Consider the following 24,112-nt stretch of genomic DNA (forward strand, 5'->3'; position numbering starts at 1 on the left):
TGATATAAAGGCCGTGCTAGTACTTACAGGACACCTGTATATAGCAGAAATGTCTCAATAAACTCGTTTCCTCGCGCAATCTCAAGCATTCTACTCACGATGTTAGACTCTTCTGTTACTAAAACATATATTTTTCCTATTCTCTCCTGTGCCTCCGAAATTCGGGACACCTACACTGCTAGTAATATCGAGAAGTCGGAATCAATGCAAAATAAATCCGCCTATTTTATAAACAACAGTCGGTCCTCCTTTGTGTCTATTTCCGAACTAAAACGAGAACTTGATCTTCTCCCTCCAAGTACTCACAGTCCTTTTTCCTCGATTAACCATGCTTTCTAAAGTTCTCAATGGACATTTAAATTTCGATACTTCCGGTATTATCTGTAAGCCAAAATATATCTCTAGCAGACCTGACCATCTACATAAGATAAACCATATCTCTGCTTCCACCGACTGCTTTAACGGGGGTTGTTGTAAGCAAATTTTCCAAAAAAAACCACATTTTTCAATTTTTAAATGCTATGAAATTGGTTGGGTCTAACTGTGTAAAAGTTTCTGTTCTACCTGTACTAAAAATATTTTTAAAATATTCTAACAAACTGCTGGCAGGCATTCATATGCTAACGTTTTTCACTAAAATGCTTTTTTTTTTCCTCAAAACTAAGTTTTTTGTTATATAAGGAACATTTTTACGAACACCTCTCAATTAAATGTCTTGAAACTTTGTGTGTGTCTCAACACTATGGTATTGCATAACTTTAACACGGGGATTTTTATTAAAATTAATTTTAAAAAGTTTATGGCACAAAATATGGGTAAGTTTTGGTGATTTTTGAAAACGTTGCAAGTTGTTAAAGTTCAAATTCAAGAAAAAAATAACCAACAATTAAAATCCTAAAAACTGATGTGTAAGATATTAAGAAGCCTTTTCTTCATACTGTGCAAGCAAATGCACGTGTAGTTTTTTGTAGTAATATTCCGTTTTTATACCCGAAATGCGAAAATTAAACTATCCTAGATTTACACACATAACGAGAAAATACATACAACACTTATTCGTACAAAGTTGATGTAAATTTGCATGGGAATATTCATGTAATGATCCGTTTCAATTCCGCTGAATTAGTTTTGCGGAACAACTTTCTGGATGCTCTAATTTCTTGAAACCAGGGAGAAAAGGTAATTTGGCATTTTTTAAGACGCATTCAATCTACTTTATGCAAATTTTTTCTTCCCCCGACATACTTACAAAGATCCATTTAGAAGATGTGAATGCAATTTACAGCCATTAAAAATTTGGGCTTTTCAACCTGATCATTTCATGAACTGTGCTCGTAAGTTTTTGGGACGTTCTAATTTCTTTTAACAAACGTGAATACGGTATAAAGATGTATTATATGCGAGGGCAAAAATCACTAAACCTATAGAAAGATACAGAAAAAACCACTTCCGTTCAATACGGTTACAATGGAATTTCTCAATGATAAGAATAAAAAAGGTGAAGGAAACAGAGCGGATAGCTGGAATAAGTTTCTTCCACTGGCGTTTTGGACGAGATATTTCGCCCGTGATCGCAAAGGGGGATAAGAACCACTGCCTTAAACTTTCGTCAGAAAATTCGACGCAAAGTCATTTATACATTAGGGGCCGTTCAAGTATTACGTCATCATCGATGGGGGGAGGGGGTTTCCGATTTGCCGACTTTTGATGACAAGGGGGGAGGGGGTTTGGATAATGCTTACGTCATCAACCACCCTTTATGAAAATATGATTCAGGATTCAGAGGGGTTGAGCTGATGACGAAATTTTGCTGACAAGGGAAGGGGGTCAAAAATGACTAAAACTTTGCTTACGTAATACTTTAACGGCCCCTTACTAATAAATCTTCAATGTTATTTTTATGTTACTAAATGAGATTCCTTTAAAATTGCAGTAGAAAACGCGTATGAAATACATGCATGGATATGTCATACCTTATACATTTCCTTGAGATCTCTTCGCTTCTGTAGAATCTGCTGATGCTGCGGGGTGGACATTTTTGATAGGAAATTGCGCATCAAATAATCGACGTGAATCTCTTCTCGAACTTCCTCCTGGATCAATAAAATCAAGAGAGTGATGAATTTCACGTAAAAGCGGCATGATATTATTATGATAATACTGTATTTCAATTGATTTGTCACCATTAAAGCTAGATTCCCGATTTTTAAAAAAAAATCTGTTGCAAATGGCATTTTTAAATTCGTTAAAATTCACAAGTTCCTTAAACTAAAAATATGAATGCGTTTCATTGATATAAAATGAGCTAATGAAAGTGTCAATTCCACCAAATTCTTCTTCATTAAAATGACTGTAAGGCTCCCTCGAAGAACTCTTCCCCCCGAACTCTCAAGTTATAATTTTAAGCGGTCATGGCATACAAAAGTGGACAATGGCTGCAATATATTCAATCAAAGAAGACAGTTTTTCTATCAGGATTAAAGTGTGCCAAAAGCCAGTCACGTGGTTCGTATTGACCATCCGCTTCGAGGTCATCGAGAATGTATAAACACGTGATGGTACCAAGTTCAGATGGACCACATGGATCAGACAGACTATTATACAAAGGAAAAGAAATGTCTTTTGAGCACAATACAAATAATGGAAATGACAGTTCACTGTTGAAGCTCAAAATAACAAAGATTTGAAACATCAAACAGCTCTTTCCAGGCTAATATAGCTCCTTCTTCAGTGGTAGAAAGTCTCTTATAGCACAGACTACTGATTTTTTTGGCCTTTCCGAACATAAGTGTTACGTAAGAAATCAGGAGCTCAAGCGTTCTTCCACAGTGCAACACTGCTGGACCACCAATCACCACTTCGACTTTAATTCCGCTAAAATCATTCAAAAATGCTCTTCACCCCTCGACTTAGATTTCACTGAATCGCTTCATATTCATTAAAATTCTTCTTTGGTTAGCGATTTCTTCAGCTATTCATATTACGATACATACTTCCATACTTTCAATTAGAAAAAAGTAACCTATAACGTGTAGTTCTCGGATATGTCATTCATCTTGCAGGGGGTGGGTGTAGTTATTAAAATAAAAATTCTATAACTTTTTATACGGACACCCTGTGCTCAAAAACCCAGTTAGGAAGTTGTTGCCCTGTCTCTCCCAATACCAACAAAAAACCTCCACGTTTCCAAATGAAATATTCTCTGAGATATTCAAATTCGGAATACGGAGGAAAGCTGGAAAAAAACAGCATTGAATGTGGGTAGCACGGTTTATCAGCATGCTGTTTTTTTTCCAACTTTCCTCCGTTTCCCTAATTCGAATATCTCAGTGAATAGTGAGAGATTCCACATTCTGCATATCTCTCTAATCTCATACGAAGGGCTTCTCATTTCTCTCTTCCTCGTCTTCAGAGGGACCGTGATACCGGAGATACCGTGTATAAGGTCTTGCTGTTGTTGCGTGGAATAAAGATCTGTCACTTCATCTGTGTCACTGACGGCCATTCGCTCCTGGCTATGTATGTTCTACCACTGGTTCTTGTGTGTCATCCTCATGCACCTCCAATTTCATAGTCAAAATCAGCGGTTCTCAACCTTTTTTTGACTCGCGGAACACTCTTTGGTATATAATTTCTATGGCGGAACCCCCGTAGGACTAATTTTTACTTATTCATCGAACTTACTGATTTATTTTTGTTATTTAAAAATATTTATAATCATTTTTTCAAATTTACTTTTTTATTTTCCCCGAGCTGCCACCAAGCCCCTGGGGAGTGAACACGGAGCCCCAAGGACTCCACAGAACACCAGTTGAGAACCGCTGGTCTAACCCAACGAACACAATCACTTCGATAAATGGTGGCTCCTTTTCATGAACTAGTCCCTCAAAGTCACATTCAGTATTTTCCGTTCAAAAGGGAACATAATAAAGCGGTTGTTCTATTGTCCTAAGGGATTTTTTTAAAGGTGAATTTTTCAGAAGCGCTTTCAAACTCGGATTTTACAGTATAACCTCTCGATAACGGACACCCTTGGGGCCTGAAAATTTTTTTCCCTTAGCGAGGAGTGTCCGTTAATGTATAGTAAAATATATTGAGTAGTGTCGAAGTGATTCAACAAAAGTGTCCGTTGGTAGAGGTGTCCGCTAAAAGGAGCGTCCTTTATGGGAGGGTCCACTATGGAATGATCGTGCTTCTCATGTTATTCACGAGGGAGAAGTAAGGATGCATCACTTGGCTTGGTGAAACCTTCTGGAATCAACGGGTAATGTAGAAATTCCCAACTTTTCAGATTTAACCAGCTCCAATTTTGAGAAAAAGGCAATATTTGCACTAATTTGCTCGTTTGACGGACGAGTGCTCTCACTACTAAGGTAAACCATTGCACGCTACCGATCGGTATTTATACGTTCCAAAGAAGGAAAGCCTCTATCTCTTCTATAGCCAAGTTGTTAAAGCGCTCGTCAGGCAAACGAAGGGTTCGATTCGAGGTAGCGATGAGTTTCTTTCCTTCCTATAAAATCAACATCTCAAAAAATAAGAATCTTCACAGAACATCCAGTTTTCTGTAAATCTTGCATAAACAAGGGGAGAGCGACATCATGGAATATGTATCTTTTCTTGTTCAGTTCTTAGCAGGAAAGAAAGAAAACCTAATTTTTCTGGTGAATAATTGTTGACGTTATAGTGAAAACTTCATAATTTTCTACTCGCCATAACCGATCTTTTTTTTTTTGTACTTATACAAATACAAATATACAAATACAACGCCACAACAGCCAAATTGCCCAACGAGGTGGCTAACTTAAGAACATCATGGATCCCCGAGCCATTTTTTGGAGGCCCTAACTACTACTGCTACACCACACATGCACCCCCCCCCGGAACCCCCAACGAATCGGTACATGCGGGAATGTGCGTGTACGTGTAGTGAAACCTGACGTGAAGTTTTTTGTTTCTCTGTAATGCTTGTTATGTGTAGTGCTGCCATCTGCCACCATTTTTTCTAACTATGAGTGAAGTGTTATGATTGAATGATTTATCGTTGTAGGACTGTTGCTCTCTGTGGCGAGACTTTTTAACGGGGAGATCGGCTCGCATTTGCACCTTGAAGTTGGGAACCACAGAAAACCAACTTCAGCCGACCACCACTGTGGGGTTCGAACCCGGATCCTCGCATCGCGAGTCCGTCACTATAACCACTCGACCACCACAGCGGCATAAAGCGTCGTTTTCTGGAGGTGGGTCGATTTGAACTCATGTACCCTAAACTCTTCCCATCTCTAATCCCGTATCTTACCAACCCACCACTACAGCGCTTATATAGCATCAGATGTTTGACAATCATGCGCAAATCAGTCATTACAAAACTATACTCATTGCATCAGATTTTTACTATACTGACTAAAAGTTTTGGTCATGATCATTCAATAGTTTTCAGACATTTCAGGGAAACATGACATCTCGTGATACTTTTCAGGAATATCCCATCGGCCCCAAAGCAAAGCAATCAACAAACACGAGGGTACGTAATCTGCCAGGATGGATTCATAATCATATCGGATGGGGTGTTATTTATCTGGTAATTATACTTCAATGGTATCAGCATGCGAACGTTCCAGAAACTCACGGGAAATACTGTGATACTTAACTAGAATGTATAACAAAAATATTATGTTTGTGTTGATCAATATTCAAGGGTGTCATCTATACATTCAAATTTTAGAAATATTACGTGAAAGAGAATTAGTGGAAATGCCTTTTTCTTAAAATTGGAGCTGGTTAAATCTGAAAAGTTGGGAATTTCTACGCCACCCGTTGGTTCCCACTAAGCCAAGTAATGCATCCTTACTTCTCCCTCGTGAATAACATGAGAAACACGGTCATTCTATAGTGGACCCTCCCATAAAGGACACTCCTTTTAGCGGACACCTCTACCAACGGACACTTTTTTGAATTACTTCGACACTACTCAATATATTTTACTATACATTAACGGATACTCCTCGTTAGCGGAAAACATTTTTCAGACCCTAAGGGTGTCCGTTATCGAGAGGTTATACTGTAAAATCCGAGTTGGAAAGCGCTTCTGAAAAGTTCACCTTGTGACGATTGGTGAGGTGTATACGAAGCGACGAACATGAAGCATTCCTTTATTTTGCATTAACCTGCGAAACATACAACCCTTCGTCATGAAGGTTAAAATCGAACTCTCGAGAATGTCTTCTCTCTCGATACAGCTTAAATCTCAGGTGTCCCGTGAATAAAAGTATTACTGTACATCCTTGTTAACAGCTTGCCTGTTACAACCTTTAATAAAATCCCTTAGGACAATAGAACAACTGCTTTATTATGTTCCCTTTTGAATGGAAAATACCGAAGTAAATGAACAAACTAGATTTATTCCCTTTTTTAAAGACCCACTTTATACATTAAAATACAGTCGAATCCCGTTTAACGAATACCATTATAGCGAAAATCTCGTTTTAACGAACACTTTTCTAATCCCCCAACCCCAAATAAGTTTACATAGGAACAATGATAGGTAACCTGGAATTCCTTTATAACGAAATTTCGTTTTAACGAAGTGATTGCTGCACAGTGAGTGCTGTAGTGGTGGGTTGGTAAGATACGGGGTTAGAGATGGGAAGAGTTCAGGGTACATGGGTTCCAACCCACCCACCTCCAAATAATTACACTTTTGCTGCTGTGGTGGTGAGTTTTACTTAGCGTGTTTTTATTTTTGGGTCATATTCTCTGCGGTGTTTTCTTTATTTTTCTAGATTGTTTGTTTAATTTACTCTCTAGTTTGATTTTGGCACCAAATTTTCTGCACATTATTGGCTTTGCGAGATAAGTGGTTTTTTTTCCAATACTATTATTGCTCTCAATTTTTTTTAATTTTCGTTGTGTATATATATATTCGATCGACTTAATTTTTCTTTCTCGCTCTCATTTCATTTGGCCGCTGTGGTGGTCGAGTGGTTATAGTGACGGACTCGCGATGCGAGGATCCGGGTTCGAACCCCACAGTGGTGGTCGGCTGAAGTTGGTTTTCTGTGGTTCCCAACTTCAAGGCGCAAATGCGAGCCGATCTCCCCGTTAAAAAGTCTCGCCACAGAGAGCAACAGTCCTACAACAATAAATCATTCAATCATAACACTTCACTCATAGTTAGAAAAACTGGTGGCAGATGGCAGCACTACACATAACAAGCATTACAGAGAAACAAAAAACTTCACGTCAGGTTTCACTACACGTACACGCACATTCCCGCATGTACCGATTCGTTGGGGGTTCCGCGGGGCGGGGTGCATGTGTGGTGTAGCAGTAGTAGGTAGGGCCTCCAAAAAATGGCTCGGGGATCCATGATGTTCTTAAGTCAGCCACCTCGTTGGGCAAATTTGCCTGTTGTGGCGTTGTATTTGCATTTGTATTCCTTCGGTCTCTTGGCGTTCGCTATAACGGGATTCGACTGTTTTCCCGTTTGTGTATAAACCCTGTTGGATAATCCGATGGGGCTCATCGCAAAGAAATCGCTGAAAAGTACATTTGCAAAAAAAAAGTGGAAATGATCCCTTTTGAAAATAAGCTTCTCATTTATTGCGAGCGTATTTGTTAACCGAATTTTTTTGTGAGTTTTATGCTTCTCACGCGTACGTGCGTATTTCTTCGAATAAAGAAGGAAAAATTTAAATACAGTGCAACTTGGGAGTGGACGAGCAAGTATTTTTAACAAATTTATAATACAAATGCAAATAAATACAAATACAACGCCACAACAGGCAAAATGCCCAACGAGGTGGCTGATAAAAAGATGCCCATAAAAATATGGTTGTCATATATTTCAAAAATACAGCAACCCCATTAAAAATGCAATTAACACAAATTACAAACAATATATACACATAATGAAATATTATACAACGCCCATAAAGAATACTTATGGTTGGGGGTAATCGTCCCATAAAGACTATGGGGGTAACGCCCATAAAGAATACTTATGGTTGGGGGTACTCATAATCGTCTTCGCCGTCGTTGGGAACGGACGTGCTATTATCGCGCTCCGCTCACCGACACGCCAGTGCGCCATTTTGTGTCTTTCTTTGTGTTTTTCTTCGTTCTCGTGAGTTTTACTTAGCGTGTTGTTTATTTTTGGGTCATATTCTGCGGTGATTTTCTTTTTTTCAGCGCACGTTGGATTGTGAGATAAGTAGTTTTTTTTTTTATTATATTGCTCTCATTTTTTTTTAATTTTCGTTGTGTATTTTCGATCGACTTTAATTAATTTTTCTCGTTCGCATTTCATTTTCGTTGTTTTTTCGCCAGGTTCGCTCGCTTCTTTGATATAAGTTCGTAGGTTTTTGGACGTTAGTGTTAGCAAACAGTGTATATTTTTTCCCGGGTACTCTCAATAACTTTGTTTTCCCTCCATTTGGGCCTATTGTTGTAGTGTTAGTGTTTTGAGATAGTTAGCTAATTCTAATAAGTATAAATTGTACTTCGTAGCTTAATACTTTTTTTAGAGGGTGTTGTATTCTTTATATACATATTTATTTTATTCTTCTTGATTTGGTGCTGAGCATTCTACTTTACGTAATTTTTTCGTATAATCTCTTACGTATATTTTGCATAGTAATGTATTTTACATTATTTTAAATTCCAGTTAACGTTTCTCATTTTCCTATTTTTAAGTATTATTATTATTATCTAGCTTTAGCAATAGTGTTAGTATGCCTCGACCTCGACTAGTGTTGTGTAGAGCTTGCGACGGGAGGTTTCCCTGGTCTAGGGGTATAGTAGCTGATAGTTTCAATTGTAAAGGGTGCTTGGATAGAAAAAGGCTGGAACTCGAGGTCGAAGCTTTACGGGAAAAAGTTAGGGTGCTAGAGGGCCCGGTTATAACGGACCCTCTGGTCGTCGAGCCACCTGTTGATGAAGAAGCAATCTCCACGAACAACGACATTTTAGAGGGCGAATGGGTGGTCGTGGATGAGGTAGAGGGGGATAGTGATAGGGGTTTAATCATCGGCGATTCTATGGTTAGGGAACTTGGGAACCGAGTGTGTAGGGATTTTCGGGGTTTCGAGCGCTGTTGTCTTCCTGGGGGGAAGATTGGCAACGTTCGGGACGTTTTTCATCGCCGAAAGTTGCCCTTGCGGGTGATTCTGTGGGTGGGAACAAATCAGGTAGGAGCGAATATTAGTGAGTCTCTGTCAGAATACCGGGATTTACTATTATCCGCTAGGGAGGGGGGTTCAGATGTGGCAGTGATTCCAGTGCTGCCAAGGGGTAGTAGGGGATATAGGAGTAGGATCCACCAATTCAATATAGGCCTGAAGGACATTTGCTCCTCACTTGGGGTCACGTTCTTGGAGCTTCCCGCATTTACCGATAGGTGGCTTCGTTCGGATGGGATCCATCTAAATAAGAGAGGGGTCTGGGAGGTTTACGATAGTCTTAGGTCAGGTTTTTTACTCCCAGACCACGTAGTCGGGAATGCGGGTTAGGTAATGATAATCACAACAGTACTGACTTGAAATTACCCACCTCTGACTTGGATGGCTTCTCGATTGACAACAAACCACCGGGCAAATTAAAATGTGTGTTAATAAATGCCAGGAGCTTGGGTAACAAGAAAGATTTTTTAGAAACTATGATAGTTGTGGAGGGCTTGGATCTTATAGCCATTACTGAATCGTGGGCAAACGATGGGGATGAATCTTTCTTACACATCTCCGGATACGATACTTTTTTGAGAAATAGATCTGATAGGAAAGGGGGTGGAGTGTTGATATACGTGAAATCCTGTTTGAAGGCTAGAGAGTGTAACGTGCAGAGAAGTGATATTGAAACCATATGGGTTGAACTTGAGAACAAAAGACGTCATAAGCTTATTGTTGGGGTTTGTTACAATCCACCGAATAGGGATCAAAACTATATCGCCAAAATGGATGATGAAATTTCCTACATGTGTAAGCGAAAGAGGGTTCTCATACTAGGGGATTTCAATTACCCGGGTATTGATTGGGAGAACCTTTCATCTGGAAATCAGTATGAAAGAGACTTTCTTAAGTTGGTGCTCGAAAATTTTTTGTATCAGCATGTATCAGAAGCCACTAGGGGTACTGCTATTTTGGATTTAGTTCTTACTAGTTCTGAGGATCTAGTTGAACATGTTTCGGTGGGGGAAGAGTTTTCTTCCAGTGATCATCGTATCGTCAGATTTCACTGTAACTTTTCCTCGGGTAAGGTTGATAACAAAAGACTGGTTCCTTGTTTTCGGAGAACTAACTTTGATGTTTTGCGAAGAAGGTTAGCGGAAGTTTTCAAAGACCGGTTGGAATCAGTAGGGGTGGTAAGTCAATGGGAAGAATTTAGTACGAAGCTGTCCTCTGTTTTGCACGACGTCATACCCTTTGTTCGAAAAAAGCGTGTTTGTACATCACACCCTCTATGGTTCACGGATAGCGTGCGGAACCTTTATCTTGAAAAGAAAAGAGCATTCAGAGAGTATAAAAGTGGACGAGGTGACCTATCATTGTTTACTGATAAAAGAAGACTGTTGAAGAAAGCGATAAGGGATAGTAAAAAGCAAGTTGAATCTAGGTTGGCAGATAACATTGGCTCTGACCCAAAATCATTTTTTCGATACGTCAATAATGGATGTAAGGGGACAGTTGGCCCCCTCTCGATAGGAGGCTCAAAAGTAGAGAGCAATGTAGGCATGTGTAGTGCTTTCAATGACTTTTTCGCGTCGGTTTTTAATGGAGATAATGATATTCGATATACGGGTGTTGCATGGGGTAATAAAACGCTCAACGATATTCAAGTGGAAGACGTGGAGGTCCTAAATCTTCTAAGAAATGTATGTGCAAGCAAAGCACCAGGACCAGATGATATCTATCCCAGGGTTCTCAGGGAAGGTGCTAATGAATTGTTGGGGCCAGTCGCACAGATATACAGGAGTAGTGTTGCTGAGGGTATCGTCCCGAGAGATTGGAAACTGGCTAACGTTGTTCCGATATTTAAGAAGGGTAGTAGAGAAGTGGTGTCTAATTATCGTCCTGTGAGTTTGACGAGCTCCCTCTCGAAAATTTTGGAAATTATCATCAAAAGGCAGTTTGTGAAGTGGATAGACGAGAATAATGTATTGTCGGATAATCAGCATGGGTTCAGGAAGGGGAAGTCATGTGTAACTAACCTCCTTTGCTTCTATGATTACGTGACTAAGGCTTTGGGTAAGAGCAAAAATGTCGACGTTGTTTACCTTGATTTCCAGAAGGCATTCGATCGGGTCCAACATGGCAAACTCTTGAAGCGTTTACACGAGATTGGAATAGGGGGCAACTTGCTGAATTGGATAGAATCGTGGTTAAGAGATAGGTCGCAACGAGTTATGGTGAACGGGGAATTCTCTGGTTGGACAGACGTCACAAGTGGAGTTCCTCAGGGAAGTGTCCTTGGCCCCATACTTTTTTCACTTTTTATCGACAAACTCGATCAGGGTATCGATGGAATTACTAGCAAATTCGCAGATGATGTGAAGCTAATGGGGGTAATCGGAAATGAAAACGATAGGGAGTTGCTCCAGACCAACTTAAACAAGATTGCAGCATGGGCAAATGAATGGAGCATGACGTTTAGCGTAGATAAGTGCATGGTCGCTCATTTTGGTTCGAACAACCCACGGTTCTCTTACGAGTTGAATGGTGTCACTATCCCGGATGCAACTAGAGTCACCGATTTGGGAATTCTCATTGACGAGCGACTTAAGTTTTCTGAACATTGTTCAGCGGTTGTCAAAAAATCGAATAGAATGCTTGGTCTCATTTTCAAAAAGGTCTCTTCGCGTTCTCCTAAAGTCATTCTTCCGCTTTTTCGAGGCTTAGTTCGTCCTGGACTGGAGTATGCTGTAAGGTTTTGGAGACCATACCTACAGAGGGACATAGACTTGGTTGAAGGGGTGCAGAGAAGAGCTACGCGTGTCCTTATTGGCACACAGGGCTTGAGTTATGAAGAAAGACTTCATTTTTTGAATATGTTTACATTGGATGAACGCAGGTGTCGAGGAGATATGATCGAAGTGTTCAAAATTTTCAATGGGATGGATAGGATGGACCATGAACTTTTAGTACACCGCCAATCGACTGCTTTTACAAGGGGACACCAGTATCGATTGGTGAGGGACAATGCAAGGTTATGGTGTCGCAGGGAATTTTTCTCCAATAGGGTTGTTAATAAATGGAATAGCTTACCCCCGGAGGTAGTAAATTGTAACACAATTGACACGTTTAAAAAGAAATACGATAAACATGTTGGGGTAAATCGAGAAGCTATCCATTCTTAGAATAAGACAACCATAAGTATTCTTTATGGGCATTGTATAATATTTTATCATGTGTATATATTGTTTGTAATTTGTGTTAATTGCATTTTTAATTGGGTTGCTGTATTTTTGAAACATATGACAACCATATTTTTATGGGCATCTTTTTATCAGCCACCTCGTTGGGCATTTTGCCTGTTGTGGCGTTGTATTTGTATTTGTATTTGTATTTGTATTTGTCTTATTCTAAGTATGGACAGAGCTTCTCGATTTAACCCAACACGTTTATCGTATTTCTTTTTAAACGTGTCAATTGTGTTACAATTTACTACCTCCGGGGTAAGCTATTCCATTTATTAACAACCCTATTAGAGAAAAATTCCCTGCAACACCATAGCCTTGCATTGTCCCTCGCCAATCGATACTGGTGTCCCCTTGTAAAAGCAGTCGGTACTGTACATATAAGTCGGTTAACGAGTGATGATTCTCATTTCGAGCAAAGAATTTGCGCTTTATGTTCAAATTATCACAACTGAGCTGATGGTATTCAGCTTTCGTCCACATACAGTCAAATCCCGTTATAACGAACTCCAAGAGACCAGGGATATCACTTCGTTATAACGAAATTTCGTTATAAAGGAATTCCAGATTTTTGCATTGTTCCTATGTAAACTTATCTGAGGGATTAGAAAAGTGTTCGTTTTAAAACGAGATTTTCGCTATAACGGTATTCGTTAAAACGGGATAACGGGATTCGACTGTACATATAATAGATATTTGTGGGTAATATTTTCCCCTACAGTCTCCGGTGTGCGTGGCTCACTCGAAAAATGATCACACGAGCGAGTGTACCTGTTTACGATACGAAACTAGATATAACTACGCGTATGCACGCTTAAGTTTTTTTTAAATTTCTGTGCTTGGAGGAAACTGTGGGCTGATTGTATTACTGAACGTGACTTTAAGCTTATGAACAGGAGCCAACATTTATCGAAGAGATTTTGTTCGTTGGGTTAGAGAGACCATGGCCCTGGAGGTGCATGAGGATGACATTTTAAAAAATAGTGGAAGAACATGGCCAAGAGTGTTGACCACAGACGAACTGACGGATCTCGATTGCACGCAACAACAAGACCTTATGCAACGTATCTCGTCTGATGAGGAATGAAATGAGAAGTCCTTCACTTCAAATGAGATTGGAGAGAGAGAGAGAGGGAGAGAGAGAGAGTATCACATTGGATTGGTTCTTCTTCAAAGTTTGCGAAAAACAGACAGACGTTGCACTATACGACAGTTCTCCTCTTTTGACTCGTTTGGAGTAAGCTAATTTGTAAATATTAATCGTAAGAAGGAAACAGTTATTTTCCGGATATTTTGCTGAGGTGAACTCGGAAAGGAAAGTCATCCCGTCTCCGCCGGGACTCGAACCAGCACCTCCTAGAGATAGAAGGCCTCTGCACTATTTGCCATAAACGTCATTCAGACTACCTAGGGATTTTGCCACATTTTGAGACACAGCTTCCTATTCCGTTTCTTCTTATTTTGGCGTAGGATCTTCCTGATTGGTTCACAACAACCCCATAGTGATATCATTTGGGGCATAAAAATCGTCAATTCTGAGCCTGATCATTTCTTTTCCTCACAACGATGATACTGGCGCGAGCAGGGAATTTTTTTCCCCTGAATAATCTGAGGGAAAATGGACTACGTACTGACGTCACAAGCAGAGTGCAGAAGCCGTCTATCTCTTGGAGGTGCTGCTCGAACCCAGGCCCTCTTGCCTATCGGGCAAGCATGCTACCATTTACACGACTGGAGACACGACCCTGCCTTCTTTATTTCACGTACTGTGGCGTGAGGCGCTGAAGTAGAGGCATTAGTAGCCTCTCTTAACTTCAGGAAATGGCCCCCGGGTGGGACGGATTAGAGTGAGATAGATGGCTTTTTTTTCTCAGCCCCGAGATATCAAGCCACAGTGCGTGAAATAAGGAAGGCAGGGTCATGTCTCCAGTGGTGTAGATGGTAGCATGCTTGCCGGGTATGCAAGAGGGCCTGGGTTCGAGTCCCGGTGGAGACGTGATGACTTTTCTTTCCGAGTTCACCTCAGCAAAATATCCGGAAAATAACTGTTCCCTTTATAACAAAATTTCGTTTTAACGAAGTGATTCCTCCGGTCTCTTGGCGTTCGTTATAACGGATTCGACTGTACCATGATTTTTGTTTCCTCATGCAACAAATTTGCTATAAAAGGGCCCGCGAAAAGTCTGACTTGAGGAGATCCTGCCAAAGATCCTAGCCTAGAAGCCCTTCTCCAGGATGTGGGCCCACGACCAGGTGTCCCCAGTTTCCTGGGAAAGGCCCGGTTTCCGACTTGTAAATACACTGTCCCAAAAAATGCTTTCGTTATACCTGTGTTTGTCCTGGTTTTTCTTCCCGGGGTTTTCATCAAATTTTCAATGGAATTAAATTATTCCCAAATATTTAACACTGTTACATTTCAAACAACCTACATTTTTTTTGTAATTTCGAATCGAAAGAGCTGTGTCATCAACCCGGCTGCAAGTTCGGTTTGACAATTCGTTCCGTGCAACGAAGCTGAGCTGGAAGATACCTCGGTGACGGGATAAGTCGGGTGGCAGAGTTCTGGCGTTCCATTCAGCCACAAATTCGAACAGCATGTGCATCTTGCACATCATTACGGTACATTGGATATTGAAGGACCAGACACACCCCGCTTCACATCTCAAAGATATATCGAAGCATTCCCGAAGGATGGGTGTATCCTGAAATTTATCAAGTTAGGGGCCGTTCAAGTATCACGTCATCATCGATGGGGGGAGGGGGTTTCCGATTTTCTGACTTTCGATGACAAGGGTCGTTCCATGCAACGAAGCTGAGCTGGAAGATACCTCGGTGACGGGATAAGTCGGGTGGAAGAGTTCTGGCGTTCCATTCAGCCACAAATTCGAACAGCATGTGCATCTTGCACATCATTACGGTACATTGGATATTGAAGGACCAGACACACCCCGCTTCACATCTCAAAGATATATCGAAGCATTCCCGAAGGATGGGTGTATCCTGAAATTTATCAAGTTAGGGGCCATTCAAGTATCATGTCATCATCGATGGGGGGAGGGGGTTTCCGATTTTGTGACTTTCGATGACAAGGGGGGAGAGGGGGGTTTCGATAATGCTTACGCCATCAACCACCCCTTATGAAAATATGAGTTAGGATTCAGAGGGGCAAAGCTGATGACGAAATTTTGCTGACAAGGGGGGGGAGGGGGTCAAAAATGACTAAAAATTTGCTTACGTAATACTTGAACGGCCCCTTATGGGAAAATAGCAAACAACATTATTTCATATATACAACAATGAAAAATCTGGAATAAAAATTGTTATCAAACATCAACCACAGTTAATCAGTTCATAATCGTACCATTGCCCTTGCGTAGATACACAGTAGTCCTGTATATGATAGAACTATCATTACGTTACGGAACGACCAGCTTGGTGACCAAACTCAGGACCAACCTTACCAAACTCGGTTACCGATGCGAAAATAATCACAAGGTTTTCCGTGGGATGAATCATTTTCACTTTTACATTAATTAGTTAAATAATTATATTACAGTCGAATCCCGTTTTAGCGAATACCATTATAGCAAAAATCTCGTTTTAACGAACACTTTTCTAATCCCCCAGATAAGTTAACATAAGAACAATGTATAAACCTGGAATTCCTTTATAACGAAGTGATTTCTCCGTTCTCTTGGAGTTCGTTATAACGGGATTCGACTGTATTTAGATTATTCATAGCATTGCCATGCTTGGTGAGCAGCCACGTAGTTGCACTATAAAATATCATGTTTCAATCAATACGCTATTTTAGTGGTATTGTTAAACACCGCAAAATACGTGCTTTTATTCGTCTTTACAATCATTTTCCACTTAAAAAATTACATAGAAATAATATTTCAGTTATGTTTTTAAATTTGCGATTCGACAGTGAACAAAACCGTAAAAGGCCCGGGCTGTATCTACTAAGGCCTTCACCTTGTAGTTCCACATTGTAATGCCCTCTGAAAAAGGTTTTCCAAGTGTCCCGGTTTTTATCGGTGAATTAGCGTTATGTCCCGGACTTTCAGTCTTATTATCTGGTCACCTATAAGCTAATATCTAACTCAAAATCCTTCATAATTCCTGAAATATCCAAAATATATGCAAGTTGACTCCATGATTCCCGTTGCTGCATTTTACTGGCGAATCATCGATCCTACAGGCGTACTTCCAATTATAAAAAGTATCCACATAACGTGTAGAACTCAGAGACCTCATTTATGTTGCAAAGGGTTGTATAGTTATTACTCAAAAACCCAATTGAAAATTTGTTGGCCTATCTCTCCTGAGGCCGCCAAATAAAAATTCCCTGTTTCTAAGTGCACTATTGGCTGAGACATTCGAATTCGAAATCTAAGCAAATGTGGGAAATAACAGCATAAACGAGAGTAAAAAAAGCGTTGTCCGTTCGTTTTTTTGCTGTTCCTTTCCCAACTTTGTTCCGAGTTTTGAATTTGAATATCTCAGTGAATATTGCACTTACAAACGTGAAATTTTCTTTGTGGGTGTCGGAAGAGACAGAGAAACAACCTTTCTCACTGGGTTTTTGAAGGCAAGGTGTACGTATGAAAAAAGTTAGTTGTTTGATTTTAATAACTATACAACATTGCAATATGAATCACGTATCTAAAGTCTACGCGTTATTCGGATATATATATTTTTTTTCTTAATTGGAAATATGCCTCTAGGATCAACGGTTCACCAGTAAAAGGCGACAAAGGGAGTTCGCTCTATGCATCCTTTATAGCATTTGATTGCAACTGATCTAATTTGTCATTCTTGAAAGGTCTTGGAAACGTCTAACTCGATTGTAACGACAAAATTCCGCAGAATCTTCGATGCCATTATAACCGAGTTTGACTGTGTATGGAAAATGCTATGAAAGTTGTTTACCGACGGCATATTCGTGTGCCGAATTTTTGTGTTTTTTCCAGCTGAAGAGAATACATTTTTCAATAAATATCCAACTCAAAAACTCGTTAGGTTCCAACCAAAACAAAATTGGGGATAGGCGGTGTTATAGACACGGCCGCAAGTTTTGACATGAATAATTTCTTTGCGCCTGATACTGACGTAATGAAATTGGCATGATCGAATTTGCCTTTGGAATAGCTAACAGACGATGTCAATGCTGTCTGTTTTAACTGCGAACTTCTCGATCTATGACATAGAACAATTTCGTTGCAAGTGCGGGGTGCGTCCCAGTTTCCCAGCTCGACGTATTAAAATTTGTAGGGTATCATCGGATTTGTCTTAAAAATATCTAACTGACTACAGTAAAATCTCTTTATTGCGGACACTGACAAGACAAAAAAGATTCGTCCGTAAAACAGGGGTGACCGTTAATCCGACGTTTGGAATGCATAATCTTATTACGCAAAGGAGAATTATTATTTGGCCGCAAAAGAGGAGTAACCGCATTTGGGGGGTATCCTTTAAGAGGGTTTTTTTTTCAGTACACCATTATCTTTTATTTGCGTTGCGAACATCCCGATATATATAGCGTAAAACAACTTCGTTACGTAAGTTGGCCGTGAGACCGGTACTCAGACCAAATGAGGTGTTGAAACCAGAGTAGCATCATATTGGATTTGCTTTAAAAATGTCTATCAGACTACATCATTAGTTTTTATCAACGTTGCGAGCGAACCTCCCTAGGTATAGTGGAAAACAATTTCGTTACGAAAACGGGCCGCGAGTCTTGTGCCCAGACCAGAAGAGGTATCAGAACAAAAGATTTGGATTTGTCTTAACGAGATCTACTCGTAGACTGCAAAAACATTTATATATGCTGACTACTTCGTGAGACGTGAGCGTTTAAATGATTTCGTTACGCAATTTTTTGCGAATGCACCCGTCAGATGATTTTAAAGACGCGTATCCGCGCCAACAAAAAAAACAACTTTGGAAAAACTATTTATATTAAAAAATCGAAAACTTACTAGATGTTGCGTGTTTCGTTCTCTTCCGAACAGTTTATCCCATGTAACATCAAAACCTCGTTCGTCGGAAGAACCGATCACTCAGCCCATGATGTTTACTTTTTGTTTCCATTTGAAAATCACGCGTTAATTAAGACACGCGCACGAACAAGAACAAGAAGCCGTGGAGGAATAACACTGAACAGCACGCGCTCAAATAGCTCGAATCTTCGACAAGATTCGTCAGCCGGTCAATGCCACGCTACACACAGCCTCTCTCTCTCTCTCGGTGGTTCGACCAAGAGCTGCTTTCTAGTGAGCGAGCTCTTTCTGCTAGGTCCAACGCGCATCTGCTCTTTTTCTCTCGCTTGCTCGGGAGCAGCTCCCAATCTTCCCGACGCCGCAACGGATGCTCACGCTCCTCGCTCATACCTCCCGTCCACAAATGTATAGATTGTGTGTGTGTGTATGTTTATACACACACACACACGTCTATCCATTTTCGTTTAGTTTTGGACTTGCCGGCGCTATCGGGGTTTTTGTTCGCCCTTAAGGACGCCCCGATATACATACGCCATATTTTGTGGTGTGTGTGTGTGTGTGTGGTGAGAGACGCACTTCCTCTTCCTTGATACTTAGTTTTATGGACGCGATACTTGTGTGTGTACTCTCCGGACAATGCACCATAAAATTAATCGTTTGCATCATTATCGGTCTTTCTTCATTTGATGATGATACCCGCTTTCAGCCGTAAATTAATGTAGACTCGGTTCTCGAGTTCCTTTGTCTCTCGATTCAAAGAAAGAAAGTGTTGGCCGTGGGATCTTTTTGTGAATAGGATTTCACAGTGTTACAATTGCACTTTAATGCATCATTTCACAAGGGTTTTCATGATCGTTGAGACTTACGAAATCGGTTTTGAATACATGTTTCCAAGAACCGCTTCAATGCAAATTATACGCAAAAAATTGTGTATCAATTAGGCGATTGTTTCTCTCAAAGTAAAATTATAACAGCAAATGGCAATTCAAAGATATCCAAGAAAAGATTATTGAGCGCAATTTTCTTAGAAGGTGGTATATACAAGTTTGGAAAAACTCCAAAATGGCGTAAATTTTGTTTCGATTTCTCGCATAATATGTGTTAATGGAATGAATTTCCCTTCTACAGTTAACCAATGTAGATTATTCAAATGTTTACAAAAAATATTTTAATTAAAATTTCTAAATTTTAGCACTTTTCTGAAAAAAATTTAGTCTTTATCTACCAAATTGTGGAAAAGAAAATTAAACAAATGTATTTAAATTATTTGGTAGGTCCTTTCAGTTCTAATCAAAGATGAGAAAATTGTTTTTCAAGCAATTAGTTCAGTGTTTCCCAACCTTTTTTAGACCATGCCCTACCAAAGCATATCAGAAATCCAGATTGCCCGCCCCCGTAATTTTTCTGGGAGTCCCTCCACCGGTAAAACTTCATAGTTTCATAACAAAGAGGGGTTTTTTATGTAGAACCATTAGTTTTTGCTTAGCCTCCTTATATTTTAAAATTAGGGGTCTTTGCCCCCTCCCAATTTCTGTCTACGTCGGGAAACAGGGAATTAGTTCGTTTCGTAACAACCTAAAAATTTTATAACCTGGAACTTACCAGTGGATAAAGGGTAAAATTACAATGATCACAATACCCAAGATTTTTTTTTTACTTTTCATTGAGAAAGCTAACGCCCTCTATCGGATCAACAGAGAATAAAAATGAAATAATTAAATGTACGTATTAAAGGCAACTTGAATAATTGGGCGTCAGTACCTGCTCTCAGTTGTATTTATCTTTACCTAGTCTAACACATTTTCCATTAATTCTAAATTTTTCATTCAATGAAACCATTATGTGTAGAGTGGTTGATGTGTATTAACAGTTAAAGTCTGAAGCGTAATATTCGATGTAAGCGGAAAACATAGTTAAAATTATACCATATGAAATGGGAACTTCAACATTGTCTGTATGAAAGAAATTTTGGTGCCGGAGGACTTTATCCGACTAAGTGGAGCCGACTGTGTGAAATGAAACGCTCTTATAAGAGCGCTGCGTTGTGCGTAACAAACTCCTGTAAAGTGGATTTTTCCTCAGTAAGAATGTTACTGATACGAAGCCAACTCACAGATTTCGAATGACGAGAAGCTAAATGGTCATCAGTTTTGTGTCGAAAGACACTACATTAAGATGACAGGTTGGCCGAGCCTAAAATTTCCTTACATAATCGACAATCACACTATGTGACACGATTTTTGTTCCGCATAACCAGCGTTGTTTCCTAATGACTTCCAACTAAAAATGGCAGAAAATAACAATTTTATGTGTTTAACTTGGCTTTTTTATCAATCTATCATTAACAATATTTCATGACCCATCTCATATCGATCCTTCTCGAAAATCTTAAATGTTCCAACCATATCTCCACGACGCCTACGTTGTACAAAAGAGAACATATTCAAGAAAACAAATCAAGTCTCTTTTCATAGCTCAAGCCTTGTATACCCACCAGTGCTCTACTGGCCCTTTGCATCTCTTCCACCAAGTCTATATACTTCTGAAGATCTCTCCAGAAGGGTCTCTCCAAAACCACACGGTGTACTCTAGGCCAAAATACACCGAGTCTCTGAAAAGCGGAAGGATGACTCTGGGAGAATGCGAAGAGACCTTTTTTTTAACAAATATGGTCAGACCATTCTATTTGCTTTTTTGGCCACCGGGAACAATCTTCAGAAAACCTAAGTCCTCGTCAATGAGAATTTCCAATAATTTGTAAATTCTCATTGCCGCAACAGACTCTCAACCGCCGCAACAGAAATCACTAACACCCCCCCCCCACCTTCAAAATGACATATATATATATATATATATATCTTTTAGGGTGTAAAAACCTGAATTTAACCAATACATGTCGATCTCTTGTCCAGAAATCGGAACTATGGTTAAAACCCTCAGTCAAGAAGGTTTTCCTACGATTTTCGGCAGGTGTAAAAGTGTAAGGGGCATAGAGAAAAAGTTCCATTGAGAAATCAACTTTATAAAATGTCTGTGCTGCCAAAATAATAGGCTTTTAAGGAGGCGAGATATCTCGTCAATGCCACTTAGAGAGTTTAGCTGTCAGACCAGACACGATCCAGGCTCTGTCCTTTCCGGGATGTAAGCCTTCTACCCGTGTGGGTTGGGTCGTGCTGGGGAGGAGAGAGTTAAGCTGTCTCCTACTTTTTAACATGGTCAAAATGTCAAAAGAAACTGCTCTTCTATTGGAACATAGTGGTTTTTGGTTTTTTTTTAATTTAAATTAATGGAGCCTAATTGAATATTTTTTCCATATAGCTCGTAAGTGAAAATGGGAAACGTGCATTGTTAGAACTAAAATGAAAGACCACGCCCTTTTTCAATGCTGAAGATCATGCTCCATTCATTGGTTCAAGCTACAATCCTATTTAAGTTGAAAATTACTAATACTATTATCTTTATGTTCTCAAGGAAATTTTAACGCTTTTAGAGTATATTGGGGGGTGATAATTTTAAAACTGGTGTCGGCTCTAGTTTTTGAGATAATGCATACACCCAACAGTTGATTATAGTCTGCAGCTAATATTTTTTTAGTCGAATTTTTACTTTCAATTTTCTTTTATTTCCATATTTTATTCAATATATTATTAGGTGGAGAACAAAGTTCTTGCCAGAAATTTATTCATTGGAAGAAAGGATACAGAAAAAAAGAAGCGAGAAATATCTTTTCGGAAGAAATTCATAGAAGATTATTCCACTGTGATCACACCAGACAGACAATATGACCTTCTTGTGTGTCAGTGTGCATCTGGTGACCTTTCTTACCCTCGCACCGGCCAAATTTCCAGCTGGATTGTCGAGGGAAATGTCCGTAGTAGAAACAGTATCCTACTGTTCTGACACTTAAAGTGCACTCACCTAAGACGGAATTTATAGCGGTTGCAACCCTGAAAGCACTGACTCTGAATTGTCAGTGGAACCAAATTATGTGACGAATTTTATATTTTTCAACAGACATTTTACACCTCCCGTGTTACAGCTAAAAGTTGCAAACAACAAACAAAATTTGGCATACTACTAGAACACACTTTAACGTTTCCAAAACGATGGCGATTATGCAAATTAGACTGTAAATACGATTACTGCAACTCGTCTGGCACTACCTATCATTTCTGGCACGAAATTTGTTCTCCACCTAATATTACATTTATATCACGATCAGACATTAGTCGTCTTTATTTATTGATGTTAAGTTTATTATTGATTGACATTTCGCAAAGTTTCAATGTGAACTATATGCTGCTTATGTATTACTATTGAAATGTAATTTTTTTATCTCTCTCAAAAACTAGAGCCAATCTGACAAAACCAATATATCAGAGTTGAACTATTGTATCTCAATGTGAAAAGTTCCTTTTATATCAAAATTTCAATATTCGAGTCATTTAATCAGCAAATGGTGAATGACAAATTCACAAATATAGATTCCCTTACTACAAAAGCAAAGTTTAAGAGAAATAATAATCATTTTAATAACTATTCAGGCTAGGCAAACGCAGAAATAACAATTTCTACCCGGAAACAAAAAACATGTTTTTTCTTTGTTATATAGTTTTATTTGCAAGAAATGCAGTAATAGCTTTTTTTAAGCACATTAATGTTTCCAACTTCATATATAATGAATCTTAGAAGTGTATTTTCTGTATTTTTGTGTGTAAAAGAAGTTACTGGAAAAAAATAAAACTATAATTTTTTTTTTAATGCAGTATAATCAGATGGAGTTAGCTATAGCTTTCCGTCCGGGCGACGATGCGGCACAAGTTTCATCGGAAAGGGACGCGAAATTATGGCTTCCGAGGTATAATTCATCGTCCAGTGTCCATAGCAATGACATATACACTCTCTCTCTCTTTGAGCCTCCCTCTGTAGAAGAAGATCCTAATCAAACTGTACAACGAGAACGTGATCATGATAATGATTGAAAGCTTTGCCCGAGATCCCGGAAGTGACAGCCGAGTCATTGAGAATGATGATAGCAGTTCCTTTATAAATTGCTACCTATATGAGACCCGCTCAAGGACGGGGCCTGGACAAGCACGGAATACAAGTAATAAGTACAAGTTTCCCTTAATAAAGACAAAAATCTGGATAATACATGAAGACATGTTTGTCCAGCTCTTTCTGAACGTGCCGAGTTCCTAGAGCAGTGTGCTTCAACCGTTTTTTTACAGCTGCGGACTAGAGAGACAGTAGTTGAACAATTTCACGGACCGGCGGAAACGGGAGAAATCGGTTTTCGACCGGCAAAAAAGAAATTAATACGAGAAGTAATAAATAAAAAGGAAAAATAATAGATAAATAGGAGAAATAATAGATAAATAGGAGAAATAATAGATAAATAGGAGAAATAATAGATAAATAGGAGAAATAATAGATAAATAGGAGAAATAATAGATAAATAGGAGAAATAATAGATAAATAGGAGAAATAATAGATAAATAGGAGAAATAATAGATAAATAGGAGAAATAATAGATAAATAGGAGAAATAACAGTTAAGTAGGAGAAATAATAGATAAATAGGAGAAATAGATAAATCGGAGAAGTAGACAAATGGGGAAATAATAGATAGATTAATAGAAAAATAATAGATAGATGAATAGAAAAAATAATAAATAGATAAATAGAAAAAATAATAG

At 39.2% G+C, this 24,112-nt stretch overlaps 1 protein-coding gene across 1 annotated transcript in view; it reads right to left on the reverse strand.

The window, feature by feature from the left end:
- The window catches only part of LOC149063723 (maltase A2-like), a 61,831-nt gene extending 43,107 nt beyond the window's left edge, over window positions 1–18,724 (reverse strand). Inside the window, exons 1-2 of the mRNA XM_089255892.1 lie at window positions 18,394–18,724; window positions 1,974–2,093 (exon numbers count right to left, since the gene is read on the reverse strand). Of these exons, the coding sequence (XP_089112018.1) occupies window positions 1,974–2,057 (84 nt within the window). The 5' untranslated portion in view covers window positions 2,058–2,093; window positions 18,394–18,724. The remainder of the gene's footprint in view (window positions 1–1,973; window positions 2,094–18,393) is intronic.
- Window positions 18,725–24,112: the final 5,388 nt, after the last annotated feature.

Source organism: Pholcus phalangioides, unplaced genomic scaffold, assembly GCF_987345545.1.
Source record: "Pholcus phalangioides strain wild (caught in Gottingen) unplaced genomic scaffold, Ppha-v1.0 ptg000172l_1, whole genome shotgun sequence".
Taxonomy (NCBI): domain Eukaryota; kingdom Metazoa; phylum Arthropoda; class Arachnida; order Araneae; family Pholcidae; genus Pholcus; species Pholcus phalangioides.